The following is a 16084-nucleotide window of genomic DNA, read 5'->3' as shown; positions in this document are numbered from 1 at the left end:
GAGCCTGCGTTGCTTCTCACACTTCATTAACGTTATCGGGCACATAAGAGCCTAAAGTCCCAGCCAAAGACGGGGCTGGAAGGATAGGTAAAACCAGTGGGCCATTTCCCTTATATTCCTTGGGGCTGAGAGGTACAGGGGCCTGCAGTCCCCTTTTAGGACTGTTCAGCAGACCTACCACTGCTCTTCTGGGCCCAGAGGGATACACGAGCTTCTGGCTAGCCCTTCTGTGCCTGGCCCAGTTCACACTTAGCTCTCCAGAAGCTGAACTGCTAAGAAAGACTTTATTAATAAGGTAGGGAAGGGAGAAGGCAAGGAGCCTGGAGATGGACACACTGGTACCAGGGGTTACAAACAGTAAGAAACACTTTATTATAACTTTACAACATATAAATAGCTTGGGTCAAATCTGTGCTTTCTGGCAGCTGGGCATCAAGTCTCCTCCCCTGTAGGCTCCTGCCTTCCTTCACATTGCACTGTTCATTGGGTGGCTCTGGCCCTGGGGCCGGTGGTAGAGCTTGGAGAAAAGGGGCCGGGCAGCCCAGTTCTGCTCTCCATCTCCCAGTGCGGTGGCCTGCACCTGTCATCTGCTTGGGTTGCGGCTGGTGTGGAAAGACCGCTCCTCAGGGGTCAGACCAGCAAAGAAGGGATGCAGCAGGGCCTCCGCCAATGTGATGCGCTGGGCAGGGTCAAATTCTAACATCCGTCTCATCAGGTCAAACAGCTGCACGTGCTCCGGGGAGTCTTGGAGCATATAACTCTGCTCAGGGACACAAGGTGTCTCAGTGTGATGGCAGGGTCCCCTTGCCTCTGGGAAGCCTTGCTGCGTGACTGAGGAGGCAGGGATGCCTCCCTGGAGGACTACTTCTCCCCTCCTGGACAATGAGCAGCTCTTTTCTTTTTGTGCCTGTAATAATGTTTGCTCTGAACTTGTCAGGCTACTACTGGGTGTCTTGCTGGCTTGGTGCCTCTGCCCCCACGTGCAAAGTTCTGACAGGTGGGTAGAAATCACCGCTGTGGAATTCACTTGTCCAAGCACCAAATGCAGTTGACAGAGGCTTCCTGGCCATGTCTAGGTCTTCCCTACCCCTCACCTCAGCCCTGCCTAGTTCTTCTCAAAATTGAGAGAAGAGGGGGCAGGAAGTAGCACGGTCTCTGACCTCTGGCTCTTCTGGTGTTCCCCAATTACGTGCACAGCCACCCTGTGGGGAAGGGGTGGAGCTAAGGGCCCCTCTGGGGCAGTTTGCAAGAAGCCCCACTGCCAGCACCCAGCAGCCTTAGGCACAGCCTCCCATAGGGCCGGAACCAGGAGGCAGCCTGTAGCTGCCTGGCCTGTCTCTCTGCTGTGTGTCTGCCCAGTGCCTGGGGTCTCCTTGGCATAAGTTGAGCTGGGGGAAGCCAGAAACTGACCTTAAGAGGTTTGCAGTTCTCCTTCACATACCGGCCGTCAGAGCTGTTCTCATCCCAAACCAGGCCCCCTTTGTAAAAATATTTCTGCTTCCTAAAAACAAAGGACAGGAAGGGTCAAGTCTTAAATGGGAACGACAGTGGCAGCCTGAGGAATGGCAGCAAAGCAAGGCAGGGGATCCTGGCCTGACCCAGCAGGAAGGTCTCGGCAACAGGTTTGCCAGGTCACTCCAAGATGGGAAAGGCCCCTAGGCCAGCCCTGTGGGAGCAACCAGGACTCCTTACCTGGTACGGTGGATCATGTGTGATGGGATGGGCCCTAGGATCTTCTCCATCATCACCAAATGCTCTCGGTTTTCGTGGGTCTGTAGAAGGTTAGGGACACAGCAAGTGGGGGTCAGTGCCAGCCTCTGCCCCCTCAGGGTCCCTCAGGGAATAAAGGATAAAAAAGATGGGCAAGTTCCCTTCCTGCCCCAGGAGATGCAAACCCACCAATGGAATAGCAGTCCCAGCCTTTCTGACCTGGTGGCAGCCTGAGACCAGGGATGAGGCCAGCCTGTTCTCTCAGGGTCACGGGCAGACTCCTTGACCCTTCAGGTGCACTGCATAACTACACACCTCTTTCTGGCTACGTTCCTCACTCTCTCCCCAGAAGGTGCCCTGCCCCAGCCCATCTCCATGCCCTCACTCATGCGGTGCCCCTTGCCTGGAATGCTCACTCCTCCCACCCCAATCCTCCATCCTTGATGGCTGACCACAAGAGTCCCTGAGTGTTCCAGCTACCCTGACCTCTTCCTTCCCCTGAGCATCTACAACCCTCAGGAGACAATCTCACAATGTGCTGACTGGTGGGCAGTGGTCCCACACTAGGCCTCTGCAGCCTGTCAGAGTAGCAGCACTTAGGGTAGTGGGGTGATGTGGGAGAGGCCTTACCTGGAAGAGTGTGAAGCCCCGGTAGTACTCAAAGAGAATGCAGCCAATGCTCCAGACGTCGCAGGGCTGTGCCCAGCCCAGCTCTGAAAGCCAAGAAGGGACAGGCTGTGAGATTCAGCCCCTGTGCTCCCAGCCTAGAGGTCACAGTGCAGCTACCACACTGCCTGGCAAGGCTCCTGCCCAAAACCCAGTAGAAGTCTCTTGGTAAGGCCAAGTCAACAGCCATAGTGACTCAGCACACTGGCCTCAGGTGGTGGACAGGCACCTCACTCCCTGTTTATACCCTCCCAACAACTGCCCGCTTTATCAGGGTTGGGAGCTACACAAGTCACTCACCCAAGATCACCTCAGGCGGGCGATAGTGACGGGTGGCCACAATGGTCGTGTGATGCTCGTGGTCAAAGGTAGCACTGCCAAAGTCAGCCACTCGGATGCTGGTGTTCTTCACCGACTTCTCCTCACAGCTCTGAAGGGCAAGGAAGGTGAGCCAGGTCGAGTCTGTCCTGGTGGGTAACGCACCCCTGGAACAGGGCCTCAATCTTTTCCCCCACCAATACCTTGTGCTCATTGTAGAGAGTTTCAAACTCAGAATTCACAAACAGGATGTTCTCTGGCTTCAAGTCTGTGTGGGTCAGTTGGTTCTCATGTAGAACTGGGGAAGCAGGAGAGGAGGGAAGCAGACACTGAAAACCTGGGCTTCCTCTCTGGCGCACCTGCCAGCGCTAGGCCAGCTCCCTCTTCCAAAGCCAGCCTGCCAGAGCCCCTCACAGCCCCTAACCTCAGCAGTGGGCCAAGGGAGCAGACCGAACTGCCTCTGTACTGGCTTCCCTCTCTAGAGTTCTCTGTGCTTAAGGCCTTGGAAGGTTCTGATTCTTGAGGGGGCAGGGGAGACTTTTTCCATTTATAAAACCTCCCTCCACCTGTCTGCAGGGGACCAGGCCTCCTCAACCTGTCTGTCACCAGAGCTGCAGCATCAGCCTTGGGGTGGTTCCCTCTCCCCAACACCAGCTATGTAATTTGCAAGGCCCAGGGCAAAATGAAAATGCAGGTCGTCTTATTAAAAAGTTAAGAATCTCAAGATGATGGGCTTCCCTGGTGGCGCAGTGGTTGAGAGTCCGCCTGCCGATGCAGGGGAAACAGGTTCGTGCCCCGGTCCGGGAAGATCCCACATGCCGCAGAACGGCTGGGCCCATGAGCCATGGCTGCTGAGCCTGCACGTCCGGAGCCTGTGCTCCGCAACGGGAGAGGCCACAGCAGTGAGAGGCCCGCATGCCGCAAAAAAAAAAAAAAAAAAAAAAAAGAATTTCAAGATGGTAGCAGCAGAGTATTAAACCAAGCACGGGGCCCCCTATGAAGCACAACAATGAAGCCAGTCCTGCCTCTCCTCATCCCCAGCCCCGAGCGGGGAGAAGTCTGCCTTTTTCTTCCAACTCCTGTCCCACCGATGGTGGTACCCTGCCACTCATCACTTTTCCCGTCTGGCACTCAAGACCCTCACAACAGTGTGGCCCATCTCTCCCAACATGGGCCCTCTCTTCACCAGAATGAGTTGCAGCACATGCCAGGCTCTGGGCCGTCGCTGAATGCTCACCTGGCTTGGAACACTCTCCCCTGACCCGTCATCTATGCAGACCCTGTAGTCTAGCTCTAGGTCTATCCACCTCTCCAACGAGCCTTCCCAACCTGTTCCAACCACTGCAAATCCTGCCGTGCTGAGCACAGGCACCACCAAATATGCTCTCAAAGGCTGGCAGACAGATGGGAAATGATGGTGAGACAGAGGGTGTCTATGTTGACAGGACCTGTGTGTGGGACCTGCCAGGTCAGTCTTTGACCTCTTCATCCTATGCAGGAGGGTAGGAACCGGGGTGGTACAGGGCTAATCCTGGAGCAGCTCTTTCCTTTTATTTTTCCCAAGTGCCTGGGGGCAGAGGCCAGCTCAGGAGCCCCCTAGAGAGGACTGCAACCTCTCCATCCTCACAGATTCCTACCTGAAGGCCTTTCAGCCAAAGGGGCCCTGGTGCCTCTGGCCCAGCAGAATAGTTAACGATGTGCTAGAGCGAATGACGGAGAGCAGGATCACCAGGTGACTCTGCTGCAGATATGTGGCTGACCCATGCTCCATTTGAGGATGGAAACTTACACCTAAGGGCGTGGCAGAGCTGGTAGGCCATGTGCCGGACATGTGGTAGAGGGTAAGGCTGGAAGTTATTCTCCTTTAGGAACTCAAAGGTGTTCTTGCCCAGGAGCTCAAAGGCGATGCACATGTGACCATGGAAGTTGAACCAGTCAGACATCAAGACGCACAGGCTGGAGGAGAAGGATGGATGGGGCTCAGGGTCTGTGCTGGGGGGGCTGGCTGCCTCACCCACTCCCCTCAAGTGATGCCAGTCCCCACTCCCTCCCAGGCTGCTGGGTCCCACGCAGGATGCAGATACACATAGAGAAAGAAAATTATGGGCACAATCCCTGCACCTCAGAGAACGAGGTGGAGTTAACACCCGTACACTCCACAGAACAAGCATTGCTTTTTCCCACCCCCTCAGCTAAGCTTCCTGAGATCCTGCAGGGCTCAGAACAGTGCTTGGAGGAGGGGAAATGCTCAGTGTCTGTGTGCCAAAGGTGGCTCTCCTTTGGGTATCTCTGACTACATGAGAGCCCCAAACAGCTTGGGGTTTGTATCTTGTCTAATGCCCACCACAACCCAATGAAGCCCCCAATTCACAAACTCAGGGTGGGGAGGCCCGCCTCAGAACACAGAGCTGGTTATGGTGGAGCCTAGACTGAAATCCAAAGGTTCCTTCCAGCAAGACTCACTCGCCAAACTCCCCTGGCTCTGGTTGTCGGCAGAAGGCATGGTGCCAACCAGGTGAAAGGGCACTGCTCAGCCCCAGTGGGTCCAGGCAGTTGGGGCTGGAGTGGACACTGCCCCCTAGGAAGCTTCCCTCCCATTCCTTGCCAACACTCACAACTTGTTCTCTTTGTCCTTCTCCTTGATTTTCTTGAGAACATTGATTTCTAGCCGGGCGGCCTCCCGGTACTTGCCCACGTTGCGGATGATCTTCAGGGCAACCTGAGACTTCCCTCTGGACCAGGGAAGGAAGCAGAATTTCTCATGAGAAGCTGTGCAACCCTTCCCCCACCCACTGCCCCAACCCAGCAACTCCTGGCAAACACTACTCAGGACTCCAGGAACAGGGCCTGCCCTGAAGACAGCAGATTCTTGATGCCCAGCCTACCCCTTGTAACACTAGACCTCTACCATTATAACAACAAGTTGCTGTTGGCATCCGTGCCAGTCTTAGGCTTTTATGATCTCAGCCACTGCCAGCTCCCGGGGGCGTAGGCAGAGAAGTAGAGCCCTATCCTGCTGACCAGCGCCAGCCCTAGAGCTCACTCAGTAACTCAACCTGTAGGCCAGTCCGTTGATCCTGGCCAGGCGGTCCCACTCAGAACCCTCTGCGGCACCTCCTGACCTTCCAGAGCACATCTACAAGTCTGGGCAAACTGCTCCTCCTGGGATTCCAGGATGGAGTGAGGGCCTGGCAAGAGGGTAAGGGTCCCAGCAGCAGGCTCCTCTCCCCTGGGAACCCCAGGGCCGATCCCTTTAGCACACCACCCTGGCCCCACCTGCCTGCCTACCAGCCACGGCATTTATCAGAGACCACAGACTGCCAGGAACCTTTGTTCAGTGTCCATGAGGATTTTAATAATTCCTGCTCCACACCTCCCACCCTTACCCCCAGCACCAGCCCTGTAGGCCACTTGCAGAATCTCAGCAGAGAATATCTGCTGAGGTTAGCCTGCTAGGCCCAACGCTGTCAGGAAGGAAAAGCCAGAGTTCAGATGCCCAGTGGGAAACTAGAGTGATAAGCGTTGGCCCACAACGGTGTGGCCTTGAAGCCTCTGGGAAGCTGGCCTTGGTGCCTGAGGAAAGGTTTACAGGCCCCAGGGCAGAGGCATCTTCTAGAGAACACCCTGTTTTTCTCTCCTTATCCCATTTTCCCAGATTTTCAGGGCAGGAGAGGACCTCAGAGGAAAAACCACCACTCCAGCCTCCTAGAACAGGATCCCTCAAGGGCATTCCAACCCTCGACACAGGGAGCTCATCACTTCCACACAACTACTACCAGGCTTGGACGGCCCCTCCTTTTGCTGAGCTGAATTCTGCCTCCTCACAACAAGCCCACTGGCCGACTCCCTCTGGACTCCCTATAGGTCCCCTAAGCCCTGTGCCTACCCATTAGTGACTTCAAAGGCTCACTTTCCATCTAGCTACTCAGAGTGACACAGCCCAGAGAGCCCCCATGTGGCACAGCTCTCAGATCTGCCACATCTCTCTCTCGTCACTGTACAGTCTACATGTCCCTATGCCCACTGGTCCCAGCCCTAACCTCTTGGCCCACACGGGGTCTGAGGGGTGTTTAAATGGGAACTGGGCACCCAGGGAGGCTTCCTCAGTGATAAGCACTACCTTAAATTGGGGCCACATGGCTGGCTGGACTGCTGGGCCTAACTGTCCTTTCCAAGCAACCCTCTGAACCGAGCACAGCAGTACCCGGCTCCTCCATTCAACAGGTGGGGGATACAGTCAGACCCCAAGCGTGTTTCTTCATCTCTAAAATAGTGCAAGTCACATACGGGCAGCACGTGGCTCAAATGAGACAGCAAGGACACCAGCACTTTCTGGTCAAAGCGCCAAACCAAAGAGAGGGCCATTAAGGTGGGAAGGCAGTGGGCTCCCAGGAGGTAGCCTCCCAGCCTAAGGTAGAGGAGGCAAGGCTTCTGGTCTTGAGGAATGGCAAGGGGACAGAAATGTTTTTCACTGCTCAGTCTAGAAGGGAGTAAGGTACCCCCAGAAGCACCCCTACACACACGGGTGCACCCCCGCTCTACCTCAGCACACTCAAAGGGGCCCAACCCTAGCCACACTGGAGAAGGCAGCAGCCTGCTTGGTGAGAAAGCCCAGGGTCGTCTTCTCTCAGTGGGGGCCTGCACAGCCTCTCAGGCAGACCTCCAGAGGGTGAGGGCTCATGTTTGAGTTGGGCTCAGCAGTACTGTCAAGCCCCTGCCAGGCCCAGACCCTAAGAGATCACAGGAAGCAGATCCAGACCACGGAGGAGCCAGGGCCTTGCCCTGTTCTGATATCCGCAACCACAGTCCTGGGGAAGTGGGGAAACTGGGGCAGCGCCATTCACTGACCAGCAGTTCTTGGGCAGAGATGCCACATGCCTATGGAATCCCAAGAATTTCTCCCTAATTCAGGGGATCAGCACAACCCCAATAGGCACAGGTCAGAACTCTGCTTTGGTGCTACTCTTCAAAAAGAAAGAGGTTAAGCTCTGCCACCACCTTCAAGAACCTCAGGCCAACTTTTCCCAGGAAGATGGCTCACCTGGCATGGTCCAAGCACTCCACCACCTTGCCAAAGGTGCCTTCACCCAGGTTCCCCACGATCTCATCTAGGAGAGAAAAGAAACAGGGCATGAGGATCCGGAGGACAGAGGATCGGCAGCTCCTGCAAGTTCACAGCATTCAAATTCTCAAAAACAAAAGAGGTTTCTCTCTCACTGCTACACTCTTAAAAACGGAAGTTGCTAGTGTCTGTGTCATTCAGGCAATTACTGGTGGCCCCGCTAAGGCGCCACGCGCACTAGAGGCCCCTCCAGGCAGGAGAGGTCTCGTCTAACAAGGGGGATAGAAAGTAGAGAGGTAAAGTTTTACGAAAGGTGGCTGTACATCGCTCTTGGAGCCAATCGCCGATCCGGCACACCAGGTGGCCCTCCTTGTCATCTTCCACACTCCGGCTGCTGCGCTTACTGCTCTGTTGGCTTCTCTGCATGCACCGCCCCCCGAAACGCCATCCGACCAATCGCATGGTAGGCGGTTCCGATTGACAGATTGAGGTGTCAGTCAAAGGCAGAGGTGGAGACGGTGAGGAGCCGGTGGGTTGGTTGATTGGATTTTCCAGATCCCAGCATTTCATAAGGCACACAGCATATATAACGATAGGGATATTGCAAGGGACACGTCAAGACACAAACTGACTTCAAAAACAGAAAAGTAAAAACAGCTACAGGTATGTAAAGAAAACTCGGACATTATCTAAGAGAAGGGCGCTGCAAATGCTCAGAAAGACAACCAGCCTCTGCTGCTGAGGGGCTGCCGTGTAGAGAGTCACAGGCCTGACTCCCTCCTCCACTGAGTCTCCCCCTCCCGGGCCCTCCCATGATGGCTTCGGCCAGGGTGGAGACGCAGTGAGAACGGCGCAAGAAGATGGCTGGCCCAGCCTGGGTCCGATCATCCAGATCATCCAGAATGGTCAGAGGCCACTCTGGCTGGCTTCAGCTGCAGAATGCCCAGCCTGTCCTTGCCTGCCTCTGTTTGCCCACGCAGTCCTGCACATGCCCGACAGCTGCCACCTGTCCCTAGACGGCATCCGTGGCCAGACTTAATTAACATCACCAGCAGAAATGGCCTTCCGTCAGCAGCCCTTGTGCCACCAGCATCGAGCAGGGAAGGAGCCCTGGATCCTCTGGGCCAGTCGACTCTCCAAGGCCTACCACCACGATGGCCCACACAGGCCCCAAGCCAGCTCCTGCCCTGGCCTTGGCACCTATGCTACTCACAGGCCAGGCCCGGCCCATCTTGAGCCTCACGACGACAGAGGGCACCAAAAAGAGAAGAAGCAGAGCCACAGCCCTGCACTACCATCCTGTGGCAGCGTGCAGAGAGGCCACCAGGCCATGCCGGTTGCCCAGTCAACCTCAGCCCGTGGCCACTCAAAGAACCACGGGAAAGCTCGGCAGAGAAGACGCCTGGCCCCCCTCCACTGTTGCACCACTACTCCTCAGGGGCCTCACGGCCGGGAGCGAGTGAGGGAGGGAAGAGAGCTGGGGAAGAGAAGAGAAGACAGCATATACCTTCAGAGATACACAACTGGCCTTCCTTCCCAGAGGTCTGAGCGCAGTGTGGTTTCCTGGTCTCAGCAGAGACCCTTCTGTACAACCCTTCACATTAAGGATGTTTCCAGGCCCTGCTCTGGGCATGTGGCCTGCAGCTGGACAAGGCCTGGAGCTGCGGGCCTTTCTGCCATTTCTTCACATGCCCCACCACACAGGCAGCTCATCCCCCTTGCCTTGACTGCCCCTCACGTGAAGAGGCTAGACTGCAGAGGACCTGACTGGAGGTCAGAGGGAAGGTCCCAGTCCAAGCTAATTGATGGGCCCTCCCCTACCCGTGGGCACTCCAGCCTCCGGGCCTTTGGTGAGGGGTGTGGAGAAGAGACTGCAGAGGTGGATGCAGTCCATACCAGTTGGAGCACTCAGCTGTGTGTGGGGGCAATCTCTGGGTGGGGAGGACTGGGCCATACAGCCCCAGACCACGTACCAGCAACCCTATTAAGGATTCTGAAGAAGTGTCTCTGGCTACTTGCGCATGTGGCCTGTCCTGGAGTGGTGTGGAGATACAGATAGGCTGGGGACCAGCCAGTGCCGGAACCAGAGCCCCTAAGTTGCCACTGCCCATGGGCCAGAAGATAGAGGAGCCGGGCCCCTGCCCAGCCCTGCACCTGGACCAGACAACACATACACACACACACGCACGCACACCAAATGCACGTGCGCAGGGCTGGCAGTACTCACCCAGACCAGCCAGCCTGAGAGAAGGCTAGAAAGAGACGAGGCTTTTAAGCCCCAGCCAGCACACTCTGGCCACCACTCACCGAGGAGGCGCTGCTACAAGACCTGGTGCGGCGTTTGTGGCAGTGGTGGGCATGCTTGCGGGTCCGGTATGGCTCCCTTTCCCGTGACCGCCGACGATGATGGCAACGTGAAGATCCATAGTAGTCCTCTCCAAAGGATGGGCTCCGCTCTTCACACCGGTATGTGTCGCTGTCACGATGCTCCCGGTATCTCCTCTGGTAGGGCAGGCGGTCATGGCTGCCAAGACGGGGATAGGGACACTGGTCAGAGCTTCCTCCCACCAACCGGGCTCCTGCTACTAATCAAGACTCATGTGGTGGGGTCTCTGCAAAGGGCTCGCAAGGGTAGCCTGTGGGAGCAGAGGCATCCAGATTAGGGGAAGTGGGGGAGGGGGGGGCACGTGTGTGTGAAATCCAACCTCCAGAACCCCAGTTCCTGACAGCACCCCTCCAGCGCCATAGGAGGCGGAGCACTGGGAAAGGTGAGCGTGGTGGAGGACCTCTGAGGGTCCCCCAGCCCGGAGCTCTCTGTGGCCTGCAGAGACTGTTATTTTGGTCTGGGAACTGAGATAAGACCAGGGACCAATATCTGGAAAGGGCTGAAGTTATGTTCCCAATCCACAATCAGGAAGGCTCAGAGGTTAGCAGGGGAGATGCTGGCCTAGAAAACGGGGGAATGTGTCAGGAGAAGGAAGACTCAAGGATAGAGAAATAAGGGGTGGCATGGATGGTGGCAAACTGAGGCCAGGGAATGCAGGTGAGATCAGGGGAAGAGCCTGAAGAGGACAGGGCAGTGATCAATGTGCAGCCGGGCAGAGGCGGCAGTCATCTGAAGGAGGCCCAGGGCTGCCACAAGCCTCCAGGCTGTCTCCCTAACCCGGAAGTGGGAAGGAATCCTTTCTTCCGACCTAGTTCCCTCTCACCTTCTAGACCGAGATCTCCGGGGCGGAGGCTCCCTTCGAGAGGGGTATCGCAGTCTCCCTTCATGCTCCCGACTGTAAGACCTCCTCCTCTTCCATCGGTAGCTCAGGTACGGGTCTGGCTCAGGGGAGCGGTATCGCTTACAGTGATGCATCTAGGCCATGAGAAATAGAAAGCCCTGCTAAACACGCAGCCAGCCACAGGGCTGCCCAGGCAGCCTAGGCGCTCCTGAAGAAGAGGCCCATTGTTCTGTCTGGGGGCAGCCCCTCCCAGGGCTTTATGAAGTGAAGAACTCTGAGGTCACACTGGTCAAACAGCAGACAATGGGTAACACCCTTCTCCACCAGAGAACAAAAAAGCAGCTGCCTCCCCAGCACAGCATCATTGGCCTGGTGGCCTGAGCACTTAGGGAACCTGGAGAGCCAGGACAGGTCCCGAGGCAGAATGCGGGGAGGGGCTGGTGAGCACCATCACAGGAGACCAAGGCCAAGTAGAAAGGGAGCCTCCTGTGCTCAATTCCCTCCTGCCTGTCTGTAGGGTCCTATGAAGTGCCTGTTCTGTTGAGCCAGAGTCAAAAGGCTGCTGGCAGGGAGCCAATACACAGGAGCAAGGGGTGAAGGCCCTAGAGTTTGAGAAGCCAAGTTGCCTGGCTGAGGCCCTGAACTGTACCCTGCTCAAGGACCACAAATCAGTGTGAGGAGCCACAAGCAGAATCAAGAAGACCAGCCCTTGGACCAAGAGGGTCCCACAAACATTCCCTAGCCTACCTGAGGGTCTGGCCAAGCAGACATGGGGGTCTATCCAGCCCTTGTTGGTCTACATTCAGTCCTAGCATCTGTAAAGATGCCAGGGTCTTCAGAGCAACCAAGTCACTTGCCCGAGGCCTATTTAGCACCCGCAGACCACCTGCCACTGGTGCCATGCCAGGCGGCGCCTCAACTCCAACAGTACCATTACTGTGCCCTCTTCTAGATTCCCTGCTCCAGTATCCTCTTCTGTGCCCATCTCAGGAGAAGTCAGAAGGCTGGCTGTCTGGCAGGCTTTGGGCTCGGGGAGGCAGGCCAAAAGGGCCCCACCTCACTATTGCTGGTTCAGTAGGGACTTACCCCCACCACAGAAAATTGCCAGGTCGGACCAGCCATCAGCTGAGAAAGATGGCTATGTAAGGCCAGCTCCCTGTTCCACCCACACCCCAAACCCTGACACTGCCTCCACAGGAGGGCTGGGCCAGAGACCATAGCCAGCCTTCCTCCCAACCCTTCACTTGGCTATAGCCAACCAATGGTGGTCAGTCCTGGGCTTGCCTGATCAAGCACATTTTGGACAAATCCACTGAGGCTGTCTCATCTTATGAGAAGGGTCTGTCTGGAGGAGAACAGAATGGAATGGCTCTCCTTAAACGAGCATGTCAGTGAGGCATATATGACAAAACCCCTGGGAGCTTCTCTGCAATCCTGAGAAAGTCACTGCCCTCAATCTCCCCGCTGGCAGCTGTCTTCTGCCCTCTACCTGGAAGCCCAGGCCACAGCAACCCTTGGAGATAAATACTCTGGAACAGCTCCTCAAGAGCTGTTCTGTTTTGACTAATATTTCACTGTTTCCCTGCAATTATGGCTGGGTCAGGTGCCCAAGTGATGGAATGAAGGCAGTGTCTCACATCTCAATAAGTGACAAGGAAGATGCTCCAATGGCCAGGACAAAGGCCCTGCCCATCCTCACTGGGCAAAGCACCAGACCTGGAAGACATGGTCTATTCTACAACAGGCCAAAGACTCTCTCCTGGGACCTAGAAGATTCTTATATATGCTCATGTTAGTGGAAAGAGCACAGCTTCAGATGTCAATCTGAATCCTGGCACTGCCACTTCTAGCTTGTGCCTTTAGGCAAGTTATTAAACAAGTCTAACCTTCAACTTCCTCTTGCAACAAGGGGATAGTTATCTCTTACAGGGTTCTGTGCAGATTAAATTATATCACTCCTTTAAGTAACATGCCTAGTACATGCCTTTAGGTCAAAGGCCTAGCACAGGTCTGGGTCCACAAGAGGTACTGAAGGCAGCTTTTCATTAGCAACATTAAAAAGGTTCCAGGTAACAACTAGGGGTCTGTGTTAAATGCCCTAAGGGCATTAAGGACATTTTTAAGTCCCTTCCAAGGGACCAGAGGAGAGACAGATCCGGGTAGAAAACCCTGAACGAAATCCCAGTGCTGCCTTACTGGCCTCGTGACCTTATACACTGGGCCTTGGTTACCGTACCTGGGAAATGGAGATGACACGACCTCCCAGCCAACTTGGCAAAGGAGATGACAAGTATGAAAGCTATATAAAACATCACACACAAGGCAATCATAGAGGATATAACTTCTCCTTTAACACATTCTAGGCAAGTGAAATATTGGGAACACCAGATGTTCCTCATTATCTTCCCAGCTAGGGCTCTAGGGCCCATTTCTCATCAATTATCTCTGATTCTCTGAGACCTCAGCAAACAGGTTGTTACGCTATGCTCTGGAAGGCTCTGCCTCTGCACAATGAAGAAAAAGGTAAGGTGAAGGAAACCAGGCGGAGGATGCCAGCTTTTCTCTGAGCACGGGCCTAGTCGTCTTCTCATTTGCTGGTCCTGGCCAGAGAACTGGGCTGACAAGAAGAGCAGCCAGCCAGGTCAGTGGCTGCCCTCCCGGATTCCGGCCACCCCAGCGCCCCATGGTTATTTTTGGCTGACGCTGCCCCACCGCTGCAACCTCAAACCTGCCACCTTGCAAGCCGCCACCACCGGGTGAAACGCTCCTCCTTTTCAAGGGCATGGAGGAGGGAAGCTGGAAGGCCGCCAACTCCGCCTCAACGGAGCCCTGGCTCAGGCGATTCCCACCCCAGCTCCACACCAGGACACCCGCACCCGGAACGAAAGCACAGAGATTCCCGGACCGAGGAGCAGCCCGGGCATTTGTACTGTCAGCTTGGCCGGGCCCCTCCTCCGGGCTGGAGCGGATCCAGCATCACAACAAAACACTCAGGGGGCCTGAGGCCCTCGCTCGCGTCCCCTCCTGACGCCTCGGTTCCCAGAGATCTCAGAGCCCCGTCCCCCGTAACCGCCGCCAGTGGAGGCGAGGGGAGACCTGGGGGAGGTCGAGGGGGGAGGGGAGGGGAAGGCCAGCTTGGGCCGGAATCAAACTCCAAGCCGCGCGGGGAAGAGGAAATGTGCGAACTAAGCCTCGAGCCGGGGGTAGGGGAGGGGTCTGAAAACCCCTCCAGGCTATCCCAGGTAGGACCCCGACCCCATTCCGCGGGCAGGTGCAGGGCCCAAACAGGATCCCTGCAGGGGCCTCAGAGGCCTCTTAGGCTCGGACTCCGACACGAGGGATCGAGAGGTCGGGGTCTGCGGTGACCGCCCTCTGGGGGAGAAGCGACGGGTCAGGGGTGAGAGGTCGGGTCCGCGGCCTGAGACAGACCGAGAAGAAAACGAAAGAGAGTAGCCCAAGACCGACCCGGGAGCCCTGGGATCCACACCCAGGGCGCCCACCCCTCCGACTCACCGCCCGCCAACCGCTCCCGTCGCGGGGTCCATACTCACCGTCTCCTAGGCTCCGGCTGCAGCTAGGCCCCACTCCCCGCTCCCAGCGCCTCTTCCGCTTCCGGCTCCGGCCTCCGCCCGTTGCAGCCCCGCCCCTCGCGTGACGCAGCCGTCGCCAGCTCGGGCTCGACCCGGCTCGGCGGCCTGGCCGCTCTAGCCCTCGACTCGAAGGCTCTGGAGGACCCGCCTTCTCAGCGCCGGTCGGTGAGGCAGCTGCGGAGCCTGGTTCCGGGAGGGCCGAGAGGAAGTCCCCGGCCGCGGCCCGCCTCCCGCCGTGTCGCGTCGCACGTAGGCCCCAAAGACGCGACGGGGGCGTCCCCGGCCGACGGCGCCGGAAGCCAAAAGGTGGAGCCCCAACCCCGCCTGTGCCTGCCTGTCCCTTCCTGCGTGCCGAGAGGAGGGCATTGTTTCGCTGTCGCCCCAGTGAAAACCAGGCGGGCCTTGAGCGCCCGTCTGGCTCCGGGGCCTAGGAGGGCGCTAAAGATCACGGAAGGCTCGGGAAGGCTGTCCCGACTCCCAGTTATGTGGAAGAAGCAAATGAGACCTTATTCTCTTTGTGTGGAGGTTTTTTAAGACGTGGCGGCAAGCCGTAGGTGCACGGCAGTTTCTGAGAAGATATCGGAGAGTCACGTAGGCGGGGCCTCTGGAGGGATGGGGTCTGGAAGAAAGGGAGGGGTGTCGCCTTTTCCTTGAGCATCCTTGGAGGACGGCACTAAGCGGACCAGCGTTGTTTCTCAGTTTGTAAACCTCCGCCAAACAAAATACCTGTGCCCCGCCGCGGGCTGACCCGGCTGCCATTTCTCCCCGGAGTCACTCGGCGACCCCTTTGCCCGGGCCGCGAGCGTGGGCTCACCAAAGCCCCGCCCACCTGCTTACCCCGCGCGTGGGCAGAGCGGAATAACGAGGCCCTGTTTCCAGATGCGAAAACCGAGGTTGGGTCCTTTGGAAGACTTCACTGTTTGTGAGGTCCCCACACTCCCCGCCCCCGGGCTCTAGTTGGCGTCGCTCAGCGAAGCGGGTGGGAGCGTCCTCTAACTGCCCCCGCGCCACGCCAGGGACAGAGCATCCCTCCAGACCCCACCCCTCCCCGGGACAGCACCGCGGGGCCTGGCCGCCAGCCATCCCTCTCCTCGGCCCCGCCCCGGCCCCTCCCCAGTGAGGATGGGCACGCCCCTGTCGCGAGTCGTCACCTCCCAGCCACCCAGGCGCTGTCGGAGCGGAGCCGCGCTGTCGGAGCGGAGCCGTCCCCTCGGGAGTTAGGGAGGGCTCTCCAGTCTCTAGGCTCTGGCTCCCCCTTAAACTGGGGTCTGACGGCGTGGCTTGAGCGGGTGCTTGGTACCCCCAAAATCTCCGTTAGTTCCACCACCCCTATCGGAAGTAAACAACAGAAGTTAAGTAAAAACGGGATGCTTGCTACACTACTGCAGCCTCAAAACCGGCTCCAGGTCCCCCTCCAACCAAATGCACCCATTCCCCCCCAGTATGGAAATTCAGCAGCCGCTTCTAGTGTGCAGTTGATGACCAAGAGCCCGGCTGTCTGCGCCCCTGGA

The 16084-nt window shown here is 57.0% G+C and overlaps 1 protein-coding gene across 2 annotated transcripts; it reads right to left on the bottom strand.

The window, feature by feature from the left end:
- Positions 1-348: 348 nt before the first annotated feature.
- On the bottom strand, positions 349-14633 carry CLK3 (CDC like kinase 3). Of its 2 annotated transcripts, none has more exons than XM_081227455.1 (13): positions 14535-14633; positions 10966-11117; positions 10064-10280; positions 8080-8176; positions 7736-7802; positions 5310-5426; positions 4484-4650; positions 2898-2992; positions 2677-2806; positions 2341-2423; positions 1693-1772; positions 1411-1501; positions 349-760 (listed from the first exon to the last, which is right to left on the bottom strand). In XM_081227455.1, the coding sequence occupies exons 2-13, from the start codon at positions 11115-11117 to the stop codon at positions 584-586; spliced, it is 1473 nt and encodes a 490-aa protein (XP_081083581.1). In that variant the 5' UTR covers positions 14535-14633; the 3' UTR covers positions 349-583. The 2 variants fall into 2 exon arrangements, with proteins under 2 accessions (XP_081083581.1, XP_081083582.1); XM_081227456.1 differs by lacking the exon at positions 14535-14633 and adding an exon at positions 14497-14520.
- Between the last annotated feature and the right edge of the window lie 1451 nt (positions 14634-16084).

This window comes from Mesoplodon bidens (genome assembly GCF_964165515.1).
Source record: "Mesoplodon bidens genome assembly, chromosome: 3".
In the NCBI taxonomy this organism is placed as follows: Eukaryota; Metazoa; Chordata; class Mammalia; order Artiodactyla; family Ziphiidae; genus Mesoplodon; species Mesoplodon bidens.
Note: the sequence above shows the minus strand (reverse complement) of the source record. Positions and strands in the feature narration are given on the sequence as shown.